Source organism: Astatotilapia calliptera, chromosome 11 (genome assembly GCF_900246225.1).
Source record: "Astatotilapia calliptera chromosome 11, fAstCal1.2, whole genome shotgun sequence".
In the NCBI taxonomy this organism is placed as follows: domain Eukaryota; kingdom Metazoa; phylum Chordata; class Actinopteri; order Cichliformes; family Cichlidae; genus Astatotilapia; species Astatotilapia calliptera.
In genome coordinates, this window is record NC_039312.1 from 2,938,121 (window position 1) to 2,958,442 (window position 20,322).

The 20,322-nt window shown below is 43.3% G+C and overlaps 1 protein-coding gene across 5 annotated transcripts in view; it reads right to left on the reverse strand.

Annotated features, from left to right (window-relative positions):
• Nucleotides 1-20,322, reverse strand: part of grik2 (glutamate receptor, ionotropic, kainate 2) — a 326,891-nt gene that overhangs the window by 90,227 nt on the left and 216,342 nt on the right. For all 5 annotated transcript variants that reach the window (XM_026183896.1, XM_026183897.1, XM_026183900.1 and 2 more), the window contains one exon: nucleotides 10,302-10,508. In XM_026183896.1, the coding sequence (XP_026039681.1) occupies nucleotides 10,302-10,508 (207 nt within the window). The remainder of the gene's footprint in view (nucleotides 1-10,301; nucleotides 10,509-20,322) is intronic.

The window sequence follows — 20,322 nt, forward strand, 5'->3', positions numbered from 1 at the left end:
ACTGAGGTTAATTATGGAGTTCCACAGGGTTCAGTGCTAGGACCAATTCTGTTTACATTATACATGCTTCCCTTAGGCAGCATCATTAGAAGACATAGCATACATTTACACTGCTATGCTGATGACACCCAGCTCTATCTGTCCATGACGCCAGATAACACACACCAACTAGTTAAACTGCAGGAATGTCTTAAAGACATAAATAGAATAGAATAGAATAGAATAGAATGCCTTTATTGTCACTATACAGTTGTACAATGAGATACAGAGCATCTCCTACTCAGTGTAAACATGCTGGGGGGGGGGGGGGGGGGGGGTACAGTTCTGCAGCGCTATGTACATATGGACAGTATTAACATAGGGAAAAACACACACACATATATATATAGAGATATATATATATATATATAGAGATATATATATATATATATATATATATATATGCACATTATATAACGTATGACGCCTTTTGTATGGCCTGCTTTAACAACGTGCTAACCTTATTTACAATCAATATTGTATGGATGTAATAATGTGCAGGGTGCAAGATGCTAGCAGGCAAGGCATACATGGAACGCCATAACCAAGTGGCCGGCATAGTGTACAGGAACATCTGTGCCGAGTATAACCTGGAAGTCCCGAGGTCAAAATGGGAGACGCCCCCAAGGGTGGTGGAGAATGACCGAGCTAAGATCCTGTGGGACTTCCAGATACAGACGGACAAAATGGTGGTGGCTAACCAACCGGACATAGTGGTGGTAGACAAACAGAAGAAGATGGCCGTAGTGATCGATGTAGCGGTTCCGAATGACAGCAATATCAGGAAGAAGGAACACGAGAAGCTGGAGAAATACTAAGGGCTCAGAGAAGAGCTCGAGAGGATGTGGAGGGTGAAGGTAACGGTCGTCCCCGTGGTAATCGGAGCACTAGGTGCGGTGACTCCCAAGCTAGGCGAGTGGCTCCAGCAGATCCCGGGAATAACATCGGAGATCTCTGTCCAGAAGAGCGCAGTCCTGGGAACAGCTAAGATACTGCGCAGGACCCTCAAGCTCCCAGGCCTCTGGTAGAGGACCCGAGCTTGAAGGATAAACCGCCCGCAGGGGCGTGCTGGGTGTTTGTGGTTATAAAATGTACAATATACAAGACGTAAGTAATATGTAATAAATAGTGTTGTGTATATACAGTTGAGTTATTGCACATGGAATTGGTATTGCACAGTGGTGGCCCATAGAGGAAGTGGGAAGTGGGGGGCTGTGTTATCGGTGCATGTGTGAGTTCAGGGTGGTTATCGCTTTGGGGAAGAAACTGTTTTTGAGTCTGTGGGTTTTTGTGCTGATGCACCTGTGGCGCTTCCCTGAGGGAAGCAGGCTTAACTTGGCCAGGGTGGGAGCTGTCCTTGATGATGTTTGCTGCTCTGCTGAGGCAGCGGGAGGAATAAATGTCCATCAGGGACGGGAGAGGGCAGCCGATGATCTTTTGTGCTGTCTTGACCACACTCTGAAGCCTCACTCTATCTGCTTTGGTGCAGCTGCCGTACCATACCGTGATGCAGTAGGTTAGCAGGCTCTCAATGGACGAGCGGTAGAAGGTCAACAGCAGGTTGGAGTTCAGCTTGTACTTCCTGAGGACTCTCAGGAAGTGCAGCTGCTGTTGGTTCTTCTTGATGACCGCTGAGATGTTTCCTGTCCAGGAGATGTCAGCAGAGATGAGGACACCAAGGAACCGGAAAGTGTGGACCCTCTCCACACACTCCCCGTTGATGTAGAGGGGGGCCAAGTCAAATCAAATCAAATCAAATCAAATCACTTTTATTGTCACATCACATGTGCAGGTACATTGGTACAGCACATGTGAGTGAAATTCTTGTGTGCGAGCTTCACAAGCAACAGAGTTGTGCAAAATACAATAATGTAAACAAGCAAAATACAAGAATGGCTACATCTGAAACCAGTGTTGGGGAGTAACGGAATACATGTACCGCCGTTACGTATTTAAAATACAAAATATGAGTAACTGTATTCCGTTACAGTTACCGTTTAAAAAGGTGGTATTCAGAATACAGTTACTTTGTTGAAATAAATGGATTACACTGCGGTACTTTCCTGTTTCATATTGTCGCGGGTCAGGACTGTTTGGTTTTGTTTGACAGCTACGTTCTGTTGTTCCAGGCGGCAGCGTTACGGTTGCCATGGTTACAGGGTGACGCTCTCTCTCTCTCTCTGCGACTGTGTGTTTCCTGGGTGAGAGAGCGCCTTTCGTTGTTGTTGTTGTGCTAAGCTAACAGGCAGAATGCTACAAGCATAGCTCTAAAGAATGTAGCATCATGGGCAGTGTAGTCCGTGCTGCAGGGAGAATGGACTGCCATACACGTTATGGATCTGTGAGCGAGAGGAGGGAGAAAAGGGGGAGTGGAAAGGTACGAGTTGTCATCGAGGAAAAACGGGAGCTGGAAGCATCTAAATATAATAATAACCACTTCAGTCAAGAAGAGTGCCTGACGAGCCCAGTTGTAAGTAAGGTATTAAGACTCGACTGTACACCGTGTTCGTGTTTTCCTCTGAAACAATAAGCTCCGTTGGAGCAGCCTTTCAACGCCTCTCTCTGTCAATAAAAGTTGACCCACACAACAAAGTAAAGCTATTTTTCGGCTACGAGCCGACAGGGACCCCGCCGTATTAGTCAGAGGTCCCTTTACTACAGTTCGGAGTCGCGGACCTTCAGTAATAGTAATAAATCACATAGCAATAGTACATTCATGTTGTTGTAAAAATCATGATAATATATTAAGTAATCCAAAGTATTCAGAATACGTTACTGTCTTTGAGTAACGTAACGGAATACGTTACAGAATACATTTTGGGGCATGTATTCTGTATTCTGTAACGGAATACATTTTAAAAGTAACCTTCCCAACACTGTCTGAAACTAATAAATATATGTACAATATATAATAGTATATGCATTTCTGGACGTGTATACTAAATATTTTCTACGTGTGTGTGTGTGTGTGTGTGTGTGTGTACACATATTTTACAAATTAAATAGAGTAAACAATAAATAAAATATATAAAATATACAGAGTTGAGACATGTGCAAAACAGTGGCATTTATATACAGTGTGGAGTGCATAATGTTAAAGTTCCAGTAGTGAAGCTGAGGTGTCTATGACGTGTTCAGCAGTCTGATGGCCTGATGGAAGAAGCTGTCTCTCAGTCTGCTGGTACGGGACCGGATGCTGCAGAACCTCCTTCCTGATGGAAGTAGTCTGAACAGTTTATGGCTGGGGTGACTGGAGTCCTTGATGATCCTCCCCGGTTTCCTCAGGCAGCGCTTCCTGTAGATGTCTTGGAGGGAGGGAAGCTCACCTCCAATTATCCGTTCAGAGCACCGCACTACTCGCTGGAGAGCTTTGCAGTTGTAGGCGGTGCTGTTGCCATACCAGGTGGTGATGCATCCAGTGAGGATGCTCTCAATGGCACAGTGATAGAAGGTCCTGAGGATGCGGGGCTCATGCCGAATCTTTTCAGTCTCCTGAGAAAGAAGAGGCGCTGCTGCGCCTTCTTCACTGTTTTGTTTGTGTGTACTGACCACGTAAGATCCTCAGCCAGATGTACACCAAGGAAGCGGAAGCTGCTCACTCTCTCCACAGCAGCGCCGTTGATGGTGATGGGGGTGTGTACTTCTCTGCACCTCCGCAAACTTCACAATGATGTTGGAGCTGTTAGTGGCCGTGCAGTCGTAGGTGTAGAGTGAGTACAGGAGAGGGCTCAGTACACACCCCTGTGGAGCACCAGTGTTCAGTGTGATGGGGGATGAGGTGATGCTGCCCAGTCTGACCACCTGGCGTCTGTCAGACAGGAAGCTAAGGATCCAGCTGCAGAGGGAGCTGCTCAGTCCTAGATCCTGCAGTTTCCTGTCCAGCTTCGAGGGAACGATGGTATTGAATGCTGAGCTGTAATCTACAAACAGCATTCTCACATACGTGTCTCTCTTCTCCAGGTGTGACAGGGCAGTGTGTAGTGTCAGGGCTATGGCATCATCAGTGGACCTGTTGTGGCGGTATGCGAACTGTAGAGGGTCCAGTGAGTCGGGTAGTGCAGAGCAGATGAAGTCCCTGACCAGCTTCTCAAAGCATTTGCTTACGATGGGGGTCAGGGCTACAGGTCGCCAGTGCTGTGTCTCCTCAAGTCAACAATGAGCTCTTTGGTTTTCTTAGTGTTCAGTGCCAGGTTGTTTTCTGAACACCAGGCTGCCAGCTTCAGGACTTCCTCTCTGTAGGCTGCCTCGTCTCCCTTTGAGATGAGTCCGACTACCGTGGTGTCATCAGCAAACTTGATGATGAGATTGTTGTTGTGGGTCGAACTGCAGTCGTGGGTGTAGAGAGAATACAGGAGGGGGCTCAGCACACAGGGAGCCGGTGCTCAGTGTGCGAGTGGAGGAGAGATGAGGGCCGAGCCTTACAGTCTGGGGCCGGTTTGTGAGGAAATCCTTTATCCAGGCAGGAAATCCTTTATCCAGTCCTGGATGGCCGCTCACTTTCTGCTTCTTAATTCAGATCAAACTGAGGTTATTGTACTTGGCCCTGAAAAGCCTAGAAATATGGTATCTAACTAGATTCTTACTCTGGATGGCATTACCTTGGCCTCCAGTAACACTGTGAGGAACCTTGGAGTCATTTTTGACCAGGACATGTCCTTCAATGCACATATTAAACAAATATGTAAGACTGCGTTCTTCCATTTGCGCAACATCTCTAAAGTTAGAAATATCCTGTCTCAGAGTGACGCTGAAAAACTAGTTCATGCATTTATTACTTCCAGGCTGGACGACTGTAATTCATTATTATCAGGAAGTCCAAAAAACTCACTGAAAAGCCTTCAGTTGTTTTCCTATTACTATTTCCTAATAAGATTAAGTTTTCTCTAGAAATACCACAAGTTTTCTACTTATTTCTAAATATAAAACTTTAGAACATCAAATCAGTAGTTTGTCTCAATTCATTTGACTGGACTTTTCTACTTTGTTCAGCTCAATTTAGCACGTCATCCTCAAGTAAGCTTCTCTCTCAGCGTACACTTCCTGGTCTTTTGAGACCCTGTCTACTGCAGTCACTTTCTGTCTAACTCAAGCTTGCACAAGACTCACAACTTGCAGAGAAATGGGCCCTTTGACCATGAAAATATCTGTCACGACAATCTCGCACTGCACTGATCAAGAAGAGAAGCAGAACAGAGGAGAGAGGAGAGCTGTGAATAAGTTAAAGGAGCCTCGACCCCTTATGGGTGCTGCTTCTAATGAGGTCAGATATTGACTATTGGGCAAGCAGCCTCTTCCATTTTTCTGCCCATGCAGCTCATCCTAACTGGGATTTTGTTAGGTGTAATGCTCTACACTGTGAGCAGATTGTGGGTGGTTGTGTGTATGTTTTTAATAAGCTCTATAGGGGAAACAACTCACAGATGAATCTATGCTCTTCTTGCATCACTGTCCTGTCAAATTGGGCTTGTTGTTCTCTTTCTGTTTTCATTCTTCACTTTCCTTCTTGGTGAGTCTGTAATACTCCTCACTTCAGTGAAACTTATTTCCAGCATTTGGCTGTGAAACGAATTCCACAGTTTAAAGAAGTCACAAAAGCAAAGACAACACCCAATGTAGTGATTGGCTATGGCACTTGTCCTACATTTGATAAATTCGTTTTTATCTTATCAACAAACCACTTATTTTAGCTAATCAATGAATTATTGTCAAAAACGTCAACTGACTATTTAACTGACTACAATCCAATCTGGCCCACGTCAGTTCAATTTAAATTTATAGTACCAGCTCAAAACAACTGTTTCTTCAAGGTACTTTACATTGTAAAGTAAAATATTACGTCATGAAAAAATAATAATCTCACAATACCCAAGCACTTGGCAACAGTGGGAAGGGAAAATTCCCATTTAACACAAAGAGACTGAGGCAGCTATTTGCCATTAAGGTTGAGGTGTGAGGGAAGAAAAACACAGAGAGAAAGAACCAAACACAAACTATGGCAGAGAGAAGACAAACTCTAATCACATGCAACAGAGTCAACAAGAAATGTCCAGTGAATTATGGGAAGTCCCTCAGCAGCCAGAGCCAATGGCAGCATAATTAAGGGAGAGCTTAGCCCTCGTTATAAGTTTTTATCAAAAAGGAAAGTTTTAAGACTAATCTTAAAAGTATGGAGGGCGTCTGTCTCTCAGATTCAATTTAATTCATTTCAGTGTTATTTATACCGCCCCAAATCACAACAACAGTCGCCTAAAGGCACTTTATATTGTAAGGTAGACCCTACAATAGTACATCCAGAGAAAAACCCAACAATCATATGACCCCCTATGAGCAAGGAGAATTGTTGTTGATAAACACCATAAGTCCATTAAGTTCAGGATGATCTTGTTATTAACAATATTATAACTTCTTTCAAAGGCAAAAGAATGAGATCACAGATACAAGGGGTGAAAATAAGCTTTTTCTCAAGGGTGGATGGGCTCTCCCTTAGCATGGGATGAGGAGTTTGGGAGGGGCTCAGAGTAGAGCCACTATGCCTTCACATCATATGGGGACACTGAATCCAAATGGACCATGTTCTGCACCTCAATTGCTAAGGCTGCTCAGGAAGGCCAGCTCTGTTCTGGGATGCACCCTGGACCCAGTGCAGGTGGTGGGAGACAGAAGGACTGTGGCCAAAATAACATCTCTGATGGACAGAGTCTCCCACCCCATGCATGTAGATGTTGCTGCAGAGCTGCTTCAGTGACAGACTGCTGCGTCCTCGATGCATGAAGGAGCGTTTCCGCAGGTCCTTCCTCCCTGCAGCTGTCAGACTGTACAATCAGAACTGCTCCCAACAAACACAGATGTTTACATCTGCGCTGTAACTGCAATAATTTAACCAACCGATTCGCACTACAACCTGGGTTTGCCTCTTATCTGTAGTTAATTTTATTTAATTTAATAACTGTACAGTACTCTGTTTATAGTAACCACTGTCCTTGATGTAAATATGTAAGAAAAAATGTGTATGTTTCTGTTCTGTGTCCTGTGTACTGTTTGTTTGTTTGTATATGTGTCTTTTTGGCTGCTGTTACAACCAAATTTCCCCTTGTGGGACAATTACAGGATTATTCTATTCTATTCTATTCTATTATGCAGCCGCAAAGATGGTTGATGCCTGTCATGGTGTCAGTCCATGAACCAGACAGTGGGCACTGGAGAATAAAGGAGCCTTCAAGCTGAAGAAGTCCTACTACAGCTTGGTTATCATGTGGGAGGCATTGCTCGTGGTTTGTGTGGTAGCAGAAGTAAAATCTCAGGTGTGCGAGGAGCTCGGTGAGGCCATCAAACAATGCCTTTGGTCTGCCTTAAAGTGATTCTAGCCAACCGTCAGGCAAGCGCTCTACTTTTACTGTGTATAGTAGTGATGGGGCGCTGCTGACTTCAGCTGAGGATATACATGTCCTTCTCAACAAATTAGCATATTGTGATAAAGTGCATTATTTCCTGTAATGTACTGATAAACATTAGACTTTCACATATTTTAGATTCATTACACACAACTGAAGTAGTTCAAGCCTTTCATTGTTTGAATATTGATGGTTTTGGCATACAGCTCATGAAAACCCAAAATCTCTATCTCAAAAGATTAGCATATTTCATCCAACCAATAAAAGAAAAGTGTTTTAATACAAAAAAGGCAACCTTCAAATTATTATGTTCAGTTATGCACTCAATACTTGGTCAGGAATCCTTTTGCAGAGATGACTGCTTCAATGCAGCGTGGCATGGAGGCAACCAGCCTGTGGCACTGCTGAGGTGTTATGGAGGCCCAGGATGCTTCGATAGCGGCCTTAAGCTCATCCAGAGTGTTGGGTCTTGCGTCTCTCAACTTTCTCTTCACAATATCCCACAGATTCTCTATGGGGTTCAGGTCAGGAGAGCTGGCAGGCCAATTGAGCACAGTAGTACCATGGTCAGTAAACCAGTTACCAGGGGTTCTGGCACTGTGAGCAGGTGCCAGGTCGTGCTGAAAAATGAAATCTTCATCTCAATAAAGCTTTTCAGCAGATGGAAGCATGAAGTGCTCCAAAATCTCCTGATAGCTGCATTGACCCTGCCCTTGATAAAACACAGTGGACCAACACCAGCAGCTGACATGGCACCCAGACCATCACTGACTGTGGGTACTTGACACTGGACTTCAGGCATTTTGGCATTTCCCTCTCTCCAGTCTTCCTCCAGACTCTGGCACCTTGATTTCCGAATGACATGCAAAAGTTGCTTTCATCCGAAAACAGTACTTTGGACCACTGAGCAACAGTCCAGCGCTGCTTCTCTGTAGCCCAGGTCAGGCGCTTCTGCCGCTGTTTCTGGTTCAAATGCGGCACCTGTAGCCCATTTCCTGCACACGCCTGTACACGGTGGCTCTGGATGTTTCTACTCCAGACTCAGTCCACTGCTTCTGCAGGTCCCCCAAGGTCTGGAATCGGTCCCTCTCCACAATCTTCCTCAGGGTCCGGTCACCTCTTCTCGTTGTGCAGCGTCTTCTGCCACACTTTTTCCTTCCCACAGACTTTCTCTTACCGTACACTACTAAATCTCCATTTGCACTATTTGCCTATTTGCACTACTCTGCCTGGTTTACACTCAATGTCACTTACCCATTATATTGTATATTATATAGCTTTCTTGTTATATGTAAAATTGTATTTATTTAAATTTTTACTTTTTAATTATTTTACTTGCATTTTTAATCACTTTTATATTTAAATATATTTAAATGTTCATTTGCTATTTATCTAGGGATTGAGAGTAACGCAATTTCTATTCTCTGTATGTCCTGTACATGTGGCAGAATCGACAATAAAGTTGACTTTGACTTTGACTTGACTTTGACTTGACTTCCCACTGAGGTGCCTTGATACAGCACTCTAGGAACAGCAATTTCTTTCTGTGTCTTACCCTCTTGCTTGAGGGTGTCAATGATGGCCTTCTGGACAGCAGTCAGGTCGGCAGTCTTACCCATGATTGCGGTTTTGAGTAATGAACCAAGCTGGGAGTTTTTACAAGCCTCAGGAATCTTTTGCAGGTGTTTAGAGTTAATTCGTTGATTCAGATGGTTAGGTTAATAGCTCGTTTAGAGAACCTTTTCATGATATGCTAATTTTTTGAGATAGGGATTTTGGGTTTTCATGAGCTGTATGCCAAAATCATCAATATTAAAACAATGAAAGGCTTGAACTACTTCAGTTGTGTGTAATGAATCTAAAATATATGAAAGTCTAATGTTTATCAGTACATTACAGAAAATAATGCACTTTATCACAATATGCTATTTTTTTGAGAAAGACCTGTAGATGAGCAGTGGAAGGAGATATTGAGGACCTCATTCATCCCACTGAAACATCTTCTGTACAGGAAGCAGAGTCTGAGGACAAGGGCTGACCATCACTGTTGGAGTGGCTGTAGCTCAGGTGGTAGAGCAGGTCATCTACTAATCAGAAGGTTGGTGGTTTGATGTCTGGGTTGGTGGGTGGGCCTCTGCAATATTGTGTAGAGCTCTGGGATGGTGCCTCTGTATTACTGGAAACTGATAACTGGAAATGTGCTCCAATTACAGACAGAACACAGGGTAACTGGATCATCTGTTAGTCAACTAAAGGACGAACAAGGCCATAGTATGTTAGGGTCAGTATGTTTGAGGGTGTGTGGGAGTTTGCCCAACCAGTCTGCATGTGGTTTGTAGATGTGGAAAAAGCTTTCAACAGTGTCACTAAGGTTTATGTGTTTACTTCAGTTATTTCATATTAGCCTCATTATGACCCCAGTTGGTTTCATTATATAAATACAAATAATGTTTAGTTAAAATGACTAAAAACTAAGTGATATCACAAACAAGGCCCTTAAATAAGCTTTTAAGTAATAATATAGATTGTACATGGGATAAAAGCTCCAAGATTGTTTATACTTTAGATAAGTATACGTTTAGTTTTACGAAACATGCAAATTAACTTTAACTTTGCAAAATCTTTTTTTCTTTAAATGGCATATTTACAGAACTAATAATGCCATGAGAACAAGTAAGAGTTGCTATTATTATTATTTTGCTATTGTTTATACAGTAAATTACAAGCTGGTAGTCCATTTATGTTAAATATGTCAATAGAATGAGGGTTAAGTAACTGAAAGTTCTCCATAAATAAAATGCATCACTAAATTTGATTGACTGATTGACTGAACCACTTTTATAATGATTGAATAATAATGCAGAAACTCACATGATCCATTAGCTCCTTGACCATGCCATTCCACTGGCCTGTGTTCTCATCCTGGACACCATATTTTCCATCTTCCACCAGGCGGACCTCGAAAGTAAAGCCTAGGATGTTGGCCAGCTCTCTGAGTAGATCGATGCAGTAGCCCTCAAAGCGGTCGTTTCCATAGAGTGGTTTGTCAGACTTCTTGAACATCACGTATGGTTCTTCCTGTTGGGCAAAATAGGGAGGAGGGATGAGTCTTAGCAGCACTTTCCATCTTTTACCTACAGATAAAGTGTATAGGTCATCTGATATGTAAGCCATGCAAACCCTAACATAAACTCCCCAGGTTGGTAAAGCATATATAAAGCTGCTGTGTGTGTGTGTGTGTGTGTGTGTGTGTGTGTGTGTGTGTGTGTGTGTGTGTGTGTGTGTGTGTGTGTGTGTGTGTGTGTGTGTGTGTGTTTTCCAGTCGTCCCAGTTCTGTGATGTGAGTTGGGGTTGGTACAAAGTGAGGCATGACCATAATAAGAGATAATCCCCTCATATCAGTTACTGTGTGCATCTCTCGGGCACGTCAAACTGGCGTTGGGCACAAGCTCAGCTTTCGGGGTTCCACATGCTTTAACAATAAGATAAGAGATGCTGATAGACAGACACAAAAAGGAGAGAGCAAGAGCTGGCACATACCCTGTGTTCACATGAACAGCTGGAGAAAGCTGTCTTTTTTCAAACCATTTCCTTTCTGCCTCCCGCCTACTGAGCATCTCCTTCACCATGTCCTTCTCGTCTCCCTCCACAGCTCACTCCCGGTTTCCTCCTCCACCTGCTTCCTCCTCTTTACACCTCTGCTTTATGCACCATCTGTCTTTTTTAGCCTTAGATGCTCATTCGTGCAGCATATCCCTCATTTCTTGTTTCTCGCAGACAAATAAATCGCAAAATATATCACCAAGCAGGTGTTATTTATCAGATAACTGTGGCATGACTGAAAAAAAATCATTTAAAATTGTTAATAGCTTTGACATGGTTTGTCACGTTCCTTAGATTTGGTCCTGGGGTTTTCAGTTTTGCTGTTTTAGATTCCTAGTTCGGATTCTTAGTAATATATTTGACTATTTTTTATTATTCATTGTTGTTCGAAAATTTCAAGTACTGAGTTTTGTTTTTGTTGATTGTTTTTGTTCCTGTTTGATTCAAATAGACTGTGTGGAAATCACTGAGAATTAAACTTCTGTTTTTAATTTTTAGTTGTTATTGTCATGCATTTCAGTTTTGCAATCTTGTGTTTTGTTAAATGTGTAATATTTGTACTTTTTACTTCTCTCCGTCTTTCGCTGTCTGTTCCTCCATTTTTCTTCTTTCTGGATTAGTGTCTTGGTTCCCTTGTGCTAAATGGTAAAATGGTAAATGTCCTGCATTTGTATAGCGCTTTACTTAGTCCCTAAGCACCCCAAAGCGCTTTCCACTACATTCAGTCATTCACCCATTCACACAATTGCAGCCAGGAGGCAGCCTGGGATCAAACCACCAACCTTCTGATTAGTGGCTGACTTGCTCTGCCACCAGCATCGATGTGCTTTATTTTGTAAGAGAAGGCTGTAAAATAACAGAGAGAAATCCCAACATTCATAAAATCTACTTTGTACAAGCACTTGGCGACAGTGGGAAGGAAAAAGGCCATTTTAACAGCAAGAAACCTCCGGCAGAACCAGGCTCAGCGAGGGGTAGCCATTGGGGCCAGTCTGAACCATTTCGGGGTGATAGGAGCGAGTCTAAATTAGTTCTCTATTTTTTTCCTCTTTTGTAGGTTATTTTCTTTCATGCTTAGCACTGTTGTCCAGCTATGTTTGTAATTAATTTTTTCGTGTTGAATTGTTGAATAAAAGTTTATTTATATATCCCTCTCTTGCCCCTCGTCTATCCTTCAAGCTCGGGTCCTCTACCAGAGGCCTGGGAGCTTGAGGGTCCTGCACAGTATCTTAGCTGTTCCTAGGACTGCGTTCTTCTGGACAGAGATCGTGGATGTTTTTCCTGGGATCTGCTGGACCCACTCGCCTAGCTTGGGAGTCACTGCCCTGAGTGCTTCGATTACCACTAGGACCACTGTTACCTTCACCCTCCACATCTTCTCCAGCTCTTCTCTGAGTGCCTTGGTACTTCTCAGCTTCTCATGTTCCTTCTTCCTGATGTTGCTGTCACTCAGTATCGCTATGTCTATCACTATGGCTATCTTCTTCTGCTTTTCTACCACTACTATGTCCAGTTGGTTAGCCACCATGTGACGGCCAGTGGGCTGGCCTTGTGTTTTGTTTTTTCTTTTACCTGTTTCTTGCAGGTAGGTGGAGCTGACCCAATTAGTGATGCAGCACACCTGAGAGGCCAGTCCCAGTGTATATAAAGACACCTTGACTGAACCAGGGTGGCTGGCTTTGGTGCTGTCGCTCGCTGTCTGGCACCCATTTTGTTCATTTGGAAGTTTCAGTTATGGCTGTTATGTCCTTTACATTGTGTCTGTGAAGGTTCTCAGTCATCCAGGTCATCGTAGTCAAAGGAGCTTGCAAAGAAAAGCGTCTGGACTTCTTTAAAAGGAGCTTGCAAAGAAAAGCGTCTGGACTTCTTTAAGAACTTAAAGAAGTCCAGACGCTTTTCTTTGCAAGCTCCTTTGACTCCTTTACATTGTCTTTAAGTTGTTTTACCTTATTTTCATTAAATATGTCTTACAGCCTTTAAAAAACCTGTGTGTGGTCTCCCATTTGTTTGTCACTTCCTATGAGTCGGGTTGTGACAACCACCAGTTTGTCCATCTGTATCTGTATCTGTATCTGGAAGTCCCACAGGATCTTAGCTCGGTCATTCTCCACCACCCTTGGGGGCATCTCCCATTTTGACCTCGGGACTTCCAGGTTATACTCGGCACAGATGTTCCTGTACACTATGCCGGCCACTTGATTATGGCGTTCCATGTATGCCTTGCCTGCTAGCATCTTGCACCCTGCTGTTATGTGCTGGATTGTCTCTGGGGCATCTTTACACAGCCTGCACCTGGGGTCTTGCCTGGTGTGATAGACCCCAGCCTCTATGGATCTTGTGCTCAGAGCTTGTTTCTGTGCTGCCATGATTAGTGCCTCTGTGCTGTCTTTCAGTCCAGCCACCAATAGGATTTCTGGACGTCAGCCACTTCCTCTATCTGGCGGTGGTACATACCGTGCAGGGGCCTGTCCTTCCATGATGGTTCCTCCCCTTGCAACTCTTTCTTGGGTTTCTACTGCCTGAGGTATTCACTGAGCACAGAGTCGGTCATGGCCATTTTCCTGATGTACTTGTGGATGTTTTGTTGTTTCATCCTGGACTCTGGTACTGATACTCACCAGTCCTTGGCCTTCTTCCTACCGCTTAGGATACAAGTCAAGTCAAGTCAAGTCAAGTGGCTTTTATTGTCATTTCAACCATGTACAGTGGTACAGTACTGAGTGAAATGAGACAACGCTCCTCCGAGACCCTGGAGGATACAGACACAAGACAGTGCAATGGAAATGTGTGAAATGCTGAGTATTGTGCAAAAGTAACTTGCTGTCTCAGGGCTTGCAAAATTTCAAAATCCCTGGTAGCCCTTCAGGCAGGCACTCTTCAGTTTTCAGTTTTTTCAGGGACTCTGTCGCTGAGCTATGTTTCTGTGATAAAAAAAGACGCAGCAGTCTCTAAATTCCGGCTGCGTGGTCTGCTGGAGTCGGATGTAGTCCAGTTTATTGAGAGGAAGATGGATGGAAGAACCGGTTGGCTTGGATTTGCTCTTAGCCTATTACGGACCGCACCACGCTTGATGCACTTCCGCTTCCTCACGCAGCGCTTTCGGCAACATGTCCACTGGCCACCAGCATCAGACGATGAAGGACAGAAGGCCCGATTTCCATAGCGCTTCCAGTAGTTCCGGGTCAGTTTTTGTGTGATGCTTGTAATTTAGAAGTGTTTGCCGTTGGTAAACATGAACACCGATTGTTCTGGTGTCCATGTGGCTCAGAGGTTATCATGAAAATTCGATAGAAAGCCCAAAAGTACAAAAACAGCACAATTTGGTCTTGAGTGGCCGCTGCTGTTCCCACGCCACCAGTGTGCTGCACTTGGGGTTAAACATGCATGGTAAGGAGCTTCCTTGTCTTGATGTCAGTGGCGTCTATCTCCTCCTTTGGCCAGCTTATTATCACAGCAGGGTACCTGATCACAGGCAGGGTGTAGGTGTTGATAGCCTGGATCTTGTTCTTACTGTTACAGTTCAAGTACCCTCTGCAGATACTTGATGGTGGTAGCTTTCATAGTGGCCTCTTTGTGGTTTCCATTTGCCTGTGGGATGCCCAGGTACTTGTTACTGTCCTCTCTGTTTGAAATGTTGTCTTCTGGTAGTTTGATCCCCTCAGTTCTGACTGCATTCCCTACACTTCTCCAGTCTGAACGACATTGCGGTGTCTGTACGTTAGGTGGTAGAAAGGAGGCCGGGGACTGGTGAGTGTCAAAACCACAGTACAGGATGAGACAAGGAACATCCACGAGTACATCAGGAAGATGGCCCCAACCAAGCCCGTGCTCAGTGAATACCTCTGACAGCAGAAACCCAAGAAAGAGGAGGAAGAGGAGTAACATTAATGGAAGGACAGGCCCCTGCACGGTATGTACCACCGCCAGATAGAGGAAGTTGTTGACATCCAGAAATCCAACCAGTGGCTGGACAAAGCTGGACTGGAAGACAGCACAGAGGCACTAATCATGGCAGCATAGGAGCAAGCTCTGAGCACAAGATCCATAGAGACATTCCATTTTACTCCAGCTCTGTCTAGCTACTGGTAGGACTTCTGGATGTCAGCTACTTCCTCTTTTTGCTGGTGGTACATACCGTGCATGGGCCTGTCCTTCCATGACAGTTCTTCTCCTTGTTCATCTTCTTCCTTGGACTTCAACTTCCTGAAGTATTCACTAAGTCACGCAATCAGTTCTGGCCATCTTCTTGATGTACTGATGGATGTTTGTTTTCTCATCCTGGACAGTGGTTCTGATAGTCACTAGTCTTCGGCCTCCTTCCTTTCACTTGATGTACAGTCACAGGGTGCCATCATAACACCACCTTTCTGGACTCAATGCAGTAACACTTTCCGTTCTTCACTGGTTGCAAACTAAAGATGCATCCACAAACGGATCTGCAATTAGAAATCAATTAGTAAATCGCCATGTCTGTCTTACTGTTCCATGGTGAAATGTCAAAGCTCATCACTAAATAGGTAAGTGGTGCTGCCTCTGCAGCTATACAAGCCTTTTCATCCCATTTATTTATATAGCGCTAAATTGCATCAACGTCACTTAAGGAGGCTTGATATCTTAAGGTAAGATGCTTCAGTTATGCAGAACGTTACTCCTTCTTGTCCTCGAATGGACTGTGGGTCATCAATGACCTTTCCTTGTTGCATCTTTTTCAATTCCTGCATCACCCCATATGTATGTACTTCAACAAATCATGTTTTCTTAACCTGTGATTCTGCTTTCCTGTTTCCAAGTCACTCTAGTCTACAATTTCTTCCATGTCACGACATAGCTGGCTGGTGGTATCAAAGTCTCCCTCCTTTCTCCTGTTCCGCCAGCTCTCAGTCTCATTATAGTCTTTGTGCTCTCGCCTAGCTAACAGTGGCCTTGAACCTTAATGCAGACTCTCTTTGTTTGTCCTTTTGCTTTATAACAGGCCCTTTGTTCTTTCTGCCTTATTGCATGCGCTGGTCCTGTCCCGGCCTTCAACAGCCTTCAACCTTAACACAGGCTCTTCTTTCTCTCCTGACCTTTGACAAACGCTAAGCCCTTGCAGGCTCTGTGCTCTCTCTCCTCTTTGCAAGCCCTATCACACTCTCTCTGCTCTCCATCGGCCATCAGCAGCCCCATGCCTTAACCCAGGCTCTTTTCTCTCTTGTCATGCAACTTTCAGCCTTTTGCAGACTCTCTGTTCTCTGTCGGCCATCGGTGGCCTTAATCTTCTCTCTTCTGTTTCTTATCGTTCGCTTGCTTTTCTGCTGCACTCTAGCCTTCAGTGGCCCTAACCCTTAAGGCAGCCTCTCCTCTTGGGACTGCTTTTGCCAACTTACAGACTTTTCGCAAACTCTCTGTCTCTCACCTGCTGAACATCAGCGCCGGGCCTATCAAAGGCCCATTGTCTCTATCTTACCTCTAGTCTGTCCTCACATCTCATTTTGGTTTCTCTCCACCAAGCTTGCCCTCGAGCATCGTCACAGGCTCATTCTGCTGCTCTACCCTTTGCTCTCCAGACCCAGTTTCTAATGTAATGTGGTGCTTATGCATGTTATGCCTTTCCCTGTGCCATGCATTACCGCTAACGTTCATGTGTTCCATTAGGTCAGATCTCAATGCCACGGTAAGATTGATTTTTTTTCTTTGGGGGTCATGCCCTAACTCTTATCATTGAGGGGATTCAGTTGTGTTGTCCTACTGTGCTGGACCATCAGCATCTAACCCATTAAATACCACAAACTGAATTCTGTACATTAAGAAATCAATCAAAACCATAACTTTAAACTGAAAGCTTCATTCTTTTTGCATTCACATATTGGTGTGGTTGACATTCACCATCATAATTTTGAATTTGAGAGTAACAGTCTGCATCTCTCCCATAGCTGTGCTCTACCCCAAAAATAAAAACAGGAATGTGTGTCTTTTTTAACTGCACTGCAACTGTCTGTTATGTCACTGGACACATTACTGTGTATGTAATACATCTAATAGAGCATACCATGGCTCTTGGACTGCAAGACTGCAAGAATACTGATGTAATGTTGATGAAAGAGCAGAAAGCACTGTCTAGATAGTGATCAATATCAGTGAGACAGGAATGTCAAGACATGTAGTAGTATTTGTTCAAGAATAAAGTTTAAGGTGAAAATAAAAAAAGGAATTCAATAATTTGTAATATATTTATATTATATTTAAAATAGACACATACAGTCAGGTCCATAAATATTGGGACATCGACACAATTCTAACATTTTTGGCTCCATACACAGCAATGGATTCCAAATGAAACGAACAAGATATACTTTAACTGCAGACTGTCAGCTTTTATTTGAGGGTATTTACATCCAAATCAGGCGAACGGTGTAGGAATTACAACAGTTTACAAATGTGCCTCCCACTTATTAAGGGACCATTGAAAAACTATTGAAAAACAAAAGTTGTATCCAAGATGGCCGACTCCCAAATGGCCACCATGGTCACCACCCATCTTGAGGAGTTTGCCCCCTCACATATAGAGATTGACAGACCATGAGACTTTCGTGCATTGCATGCCGGGAACTCGTGGCAAAACAATCCAAGTACCGCATCAAATGCAAGCATTTGCAGCACCGCAAAACATTCATTCTTCGGTTCCAATACCTTCTTGCTTTTTCTTTGCCCCCCCAAAAAAGGTATGTACAAAATGAAGGAGAACAATACCGGTCTGTACAAAGACAGACTTGATGAAAAGTCAAAGAAAAGATACGAGGAAAAAAATCAAAGGAGTGAAAGGGTCAGACCCTTACGAGCACAGAGTGGACAAAAGACGGTTAGCGTGCTGCCCAACTTTCACCACGCTCAGATTTATAATTATACGGTTCTTGGAGTGAGTGCATACACTCATGAAGTTTAGTAACTTCAGGTCACTGCAACAAGCCCAGGTACAGTTTACCGACAAATGGGTGCAGGACCTTGAAACGCACCGCGTAGAACGAAAGACCATCGTACGAACAAAGGTAAGATTTCCAGTCTCACAAATCGTCTTCATAAATACATATTCGTTAACCGTTTATTAATATAACCTTTGAGCTAAATGGTAATTAATTAGTAGTGGAAATAATTTCTGGTTCGCGTTACAGAAATGTAGCAGTGACAATAATACTATATGCTGTAATCGTACTGGACAATTAGTGATAGAAAACAACTGTTTTATCCTGTGAATAAAAGTATATGTTTTTGTCAGTGTACCATGGTAATAATAGAAGCGAAACGCAATATTGTGTCAGGACAATTCACTATTTATGCACAATAAATAAAGGAGCATATAGCGCGACAATTTCTGTTCAGCGCCAGACTTGCTTGTAACCTATATCACCAATTATGATAAATTACATAATAACTACAACAGAAGACTGACCTTTGTGTAAATGCTTGGAGCAGACTAACCTGTGAGCTGGAGTGTTCTGAGACGTTATATTTGGTCGTTGAATGGCTGCAATCCAGGCCATCCGTGGCTCTTTGTTACTTCGGAACCATGGCTCGAACAATTTCTCTTTCTTTGTCTTCAACGACGTAATCCGATAACAACCGATCTCTTTACCCGTCGGCTTCCCGTGGCTCTCATGTGACCGGCTATTGCAGTTAATAATACCACAGCTTCTTGCCATTTTTTGTGTTTCTTTTTATCGATGTGTGACTGATTTCAATTGAAAGTCTGCGTGCGCTAGTACCTCTTGCCACGAGTTCCCAGAATCCTTTGCGGTCTTACCCCTGAATGACGTCACAGTTCAGGCCACTATTTCTCAGTCCAATGCTAAATATGCCAAACAACATTGTTGCTGACATCTCCCCGGCCATTTGTTTCAACCAGGGGACCGGGTCTGGCTCTCCACAAGACACCTGAAACTTCATAGTGAATCCAAGAAACTAACTCCCAGGTTTATTGGCCTGTACAAGATCACAGCCACAATCAACCTAGTCACTAATCGATTAAGTGACCAGACCCTGTTTTCCACACGTCGCACCTTAAGCAACACATTACCTAACCACTTTCACTGCCGTGTTGGAGTAATCAGCACCCTGCAGCACCAGGCAGCAAATATTTCCTCTAAGCCAGAAGGGAAAAAAATATTAAGAAAGCTCATAAAACATGTGGTCGCTTTCAACACCAGCTGTCTGCCATCTACAATGCCATTTTGAGACCCCTTCTCAGCTGCTTTAAAGCCCATTCGCACCTTTTGTCAGGTGATCTCAATAGGTTACATGATAGGGCGATGGACAGTCCCACAATGGCTTCACTCGACACCTCTGTTGATAATCACCCATGCCCTTTTAAACACCTTGGCTCTACCATTTGCTTTTAGAACTGAAGACGCTTTTTGGATGGGAGGTGAATTGATTGAGAGAATTCCAGTCGCTTTTCTTTCCAAGCTCTTTAGATTACCATGACCTGGATGAATGAGAACCTACACAGATATTTGCATGAAATACTAAAATGTCTCAGTTTAAACATTTGATGTTTTCTATCTTATATTGTGAATAAATCTGGGTTTTCCATGATTTGAAAAACAGTGCATTCTCTTTTTATTCTTATAATTAAGTCCTAACGTTTTCGGAATTATTTTTTTTATATGGTAAAGCTTTAACGGTTCTGGTGGCATGCTCATGATTACCAACATGAAACAAGGGAAAAAGAAGCAAAAAAACTAAACAAACCTCTTAATGTGGAGGAGGGGTTTGTGTGATCTGTGGTTTGTATATGAAATTTGCCCCCAGTATGGTTTTCCAAGGCCAATTGGTCCTGCATGAGTGATGAGACCAAATGTGATTCACAAGATGATGACAACAGCAACGAATCATGTTACCTCAACTGTATCAAGGTTACCAGGACCCCCACTCATTTTTCACATGTTCTGAGGAAAAATTTTCCACAAAAATACATCATGTTTGTTGTGCGTCTGTGTTACACAAGTATTACAGAAAATTCAGAATTTCAAATTGTTTTCTCACAACACGTTCAATGTGTAACAGACTTAAAAGTTAGGGATGTGGCTGCTGTAATAGATAAATAGGTGGTAGCACAGAGTGTAGAACCCAGTTCCTGTCTACAAGGCCTCATCTATAATCCACTGGAGAATTTTAATGGAATTGTCTTGTGCAGTTTTATTAATGTATCAGTCCTAAACAGTAGAGATATGTGTGCATTGCACTCATACAATTTGTTTTTACAGCTTTTTTTACAGAGATAAATTATCAGCTTGGTCACACTGATAATTTACAA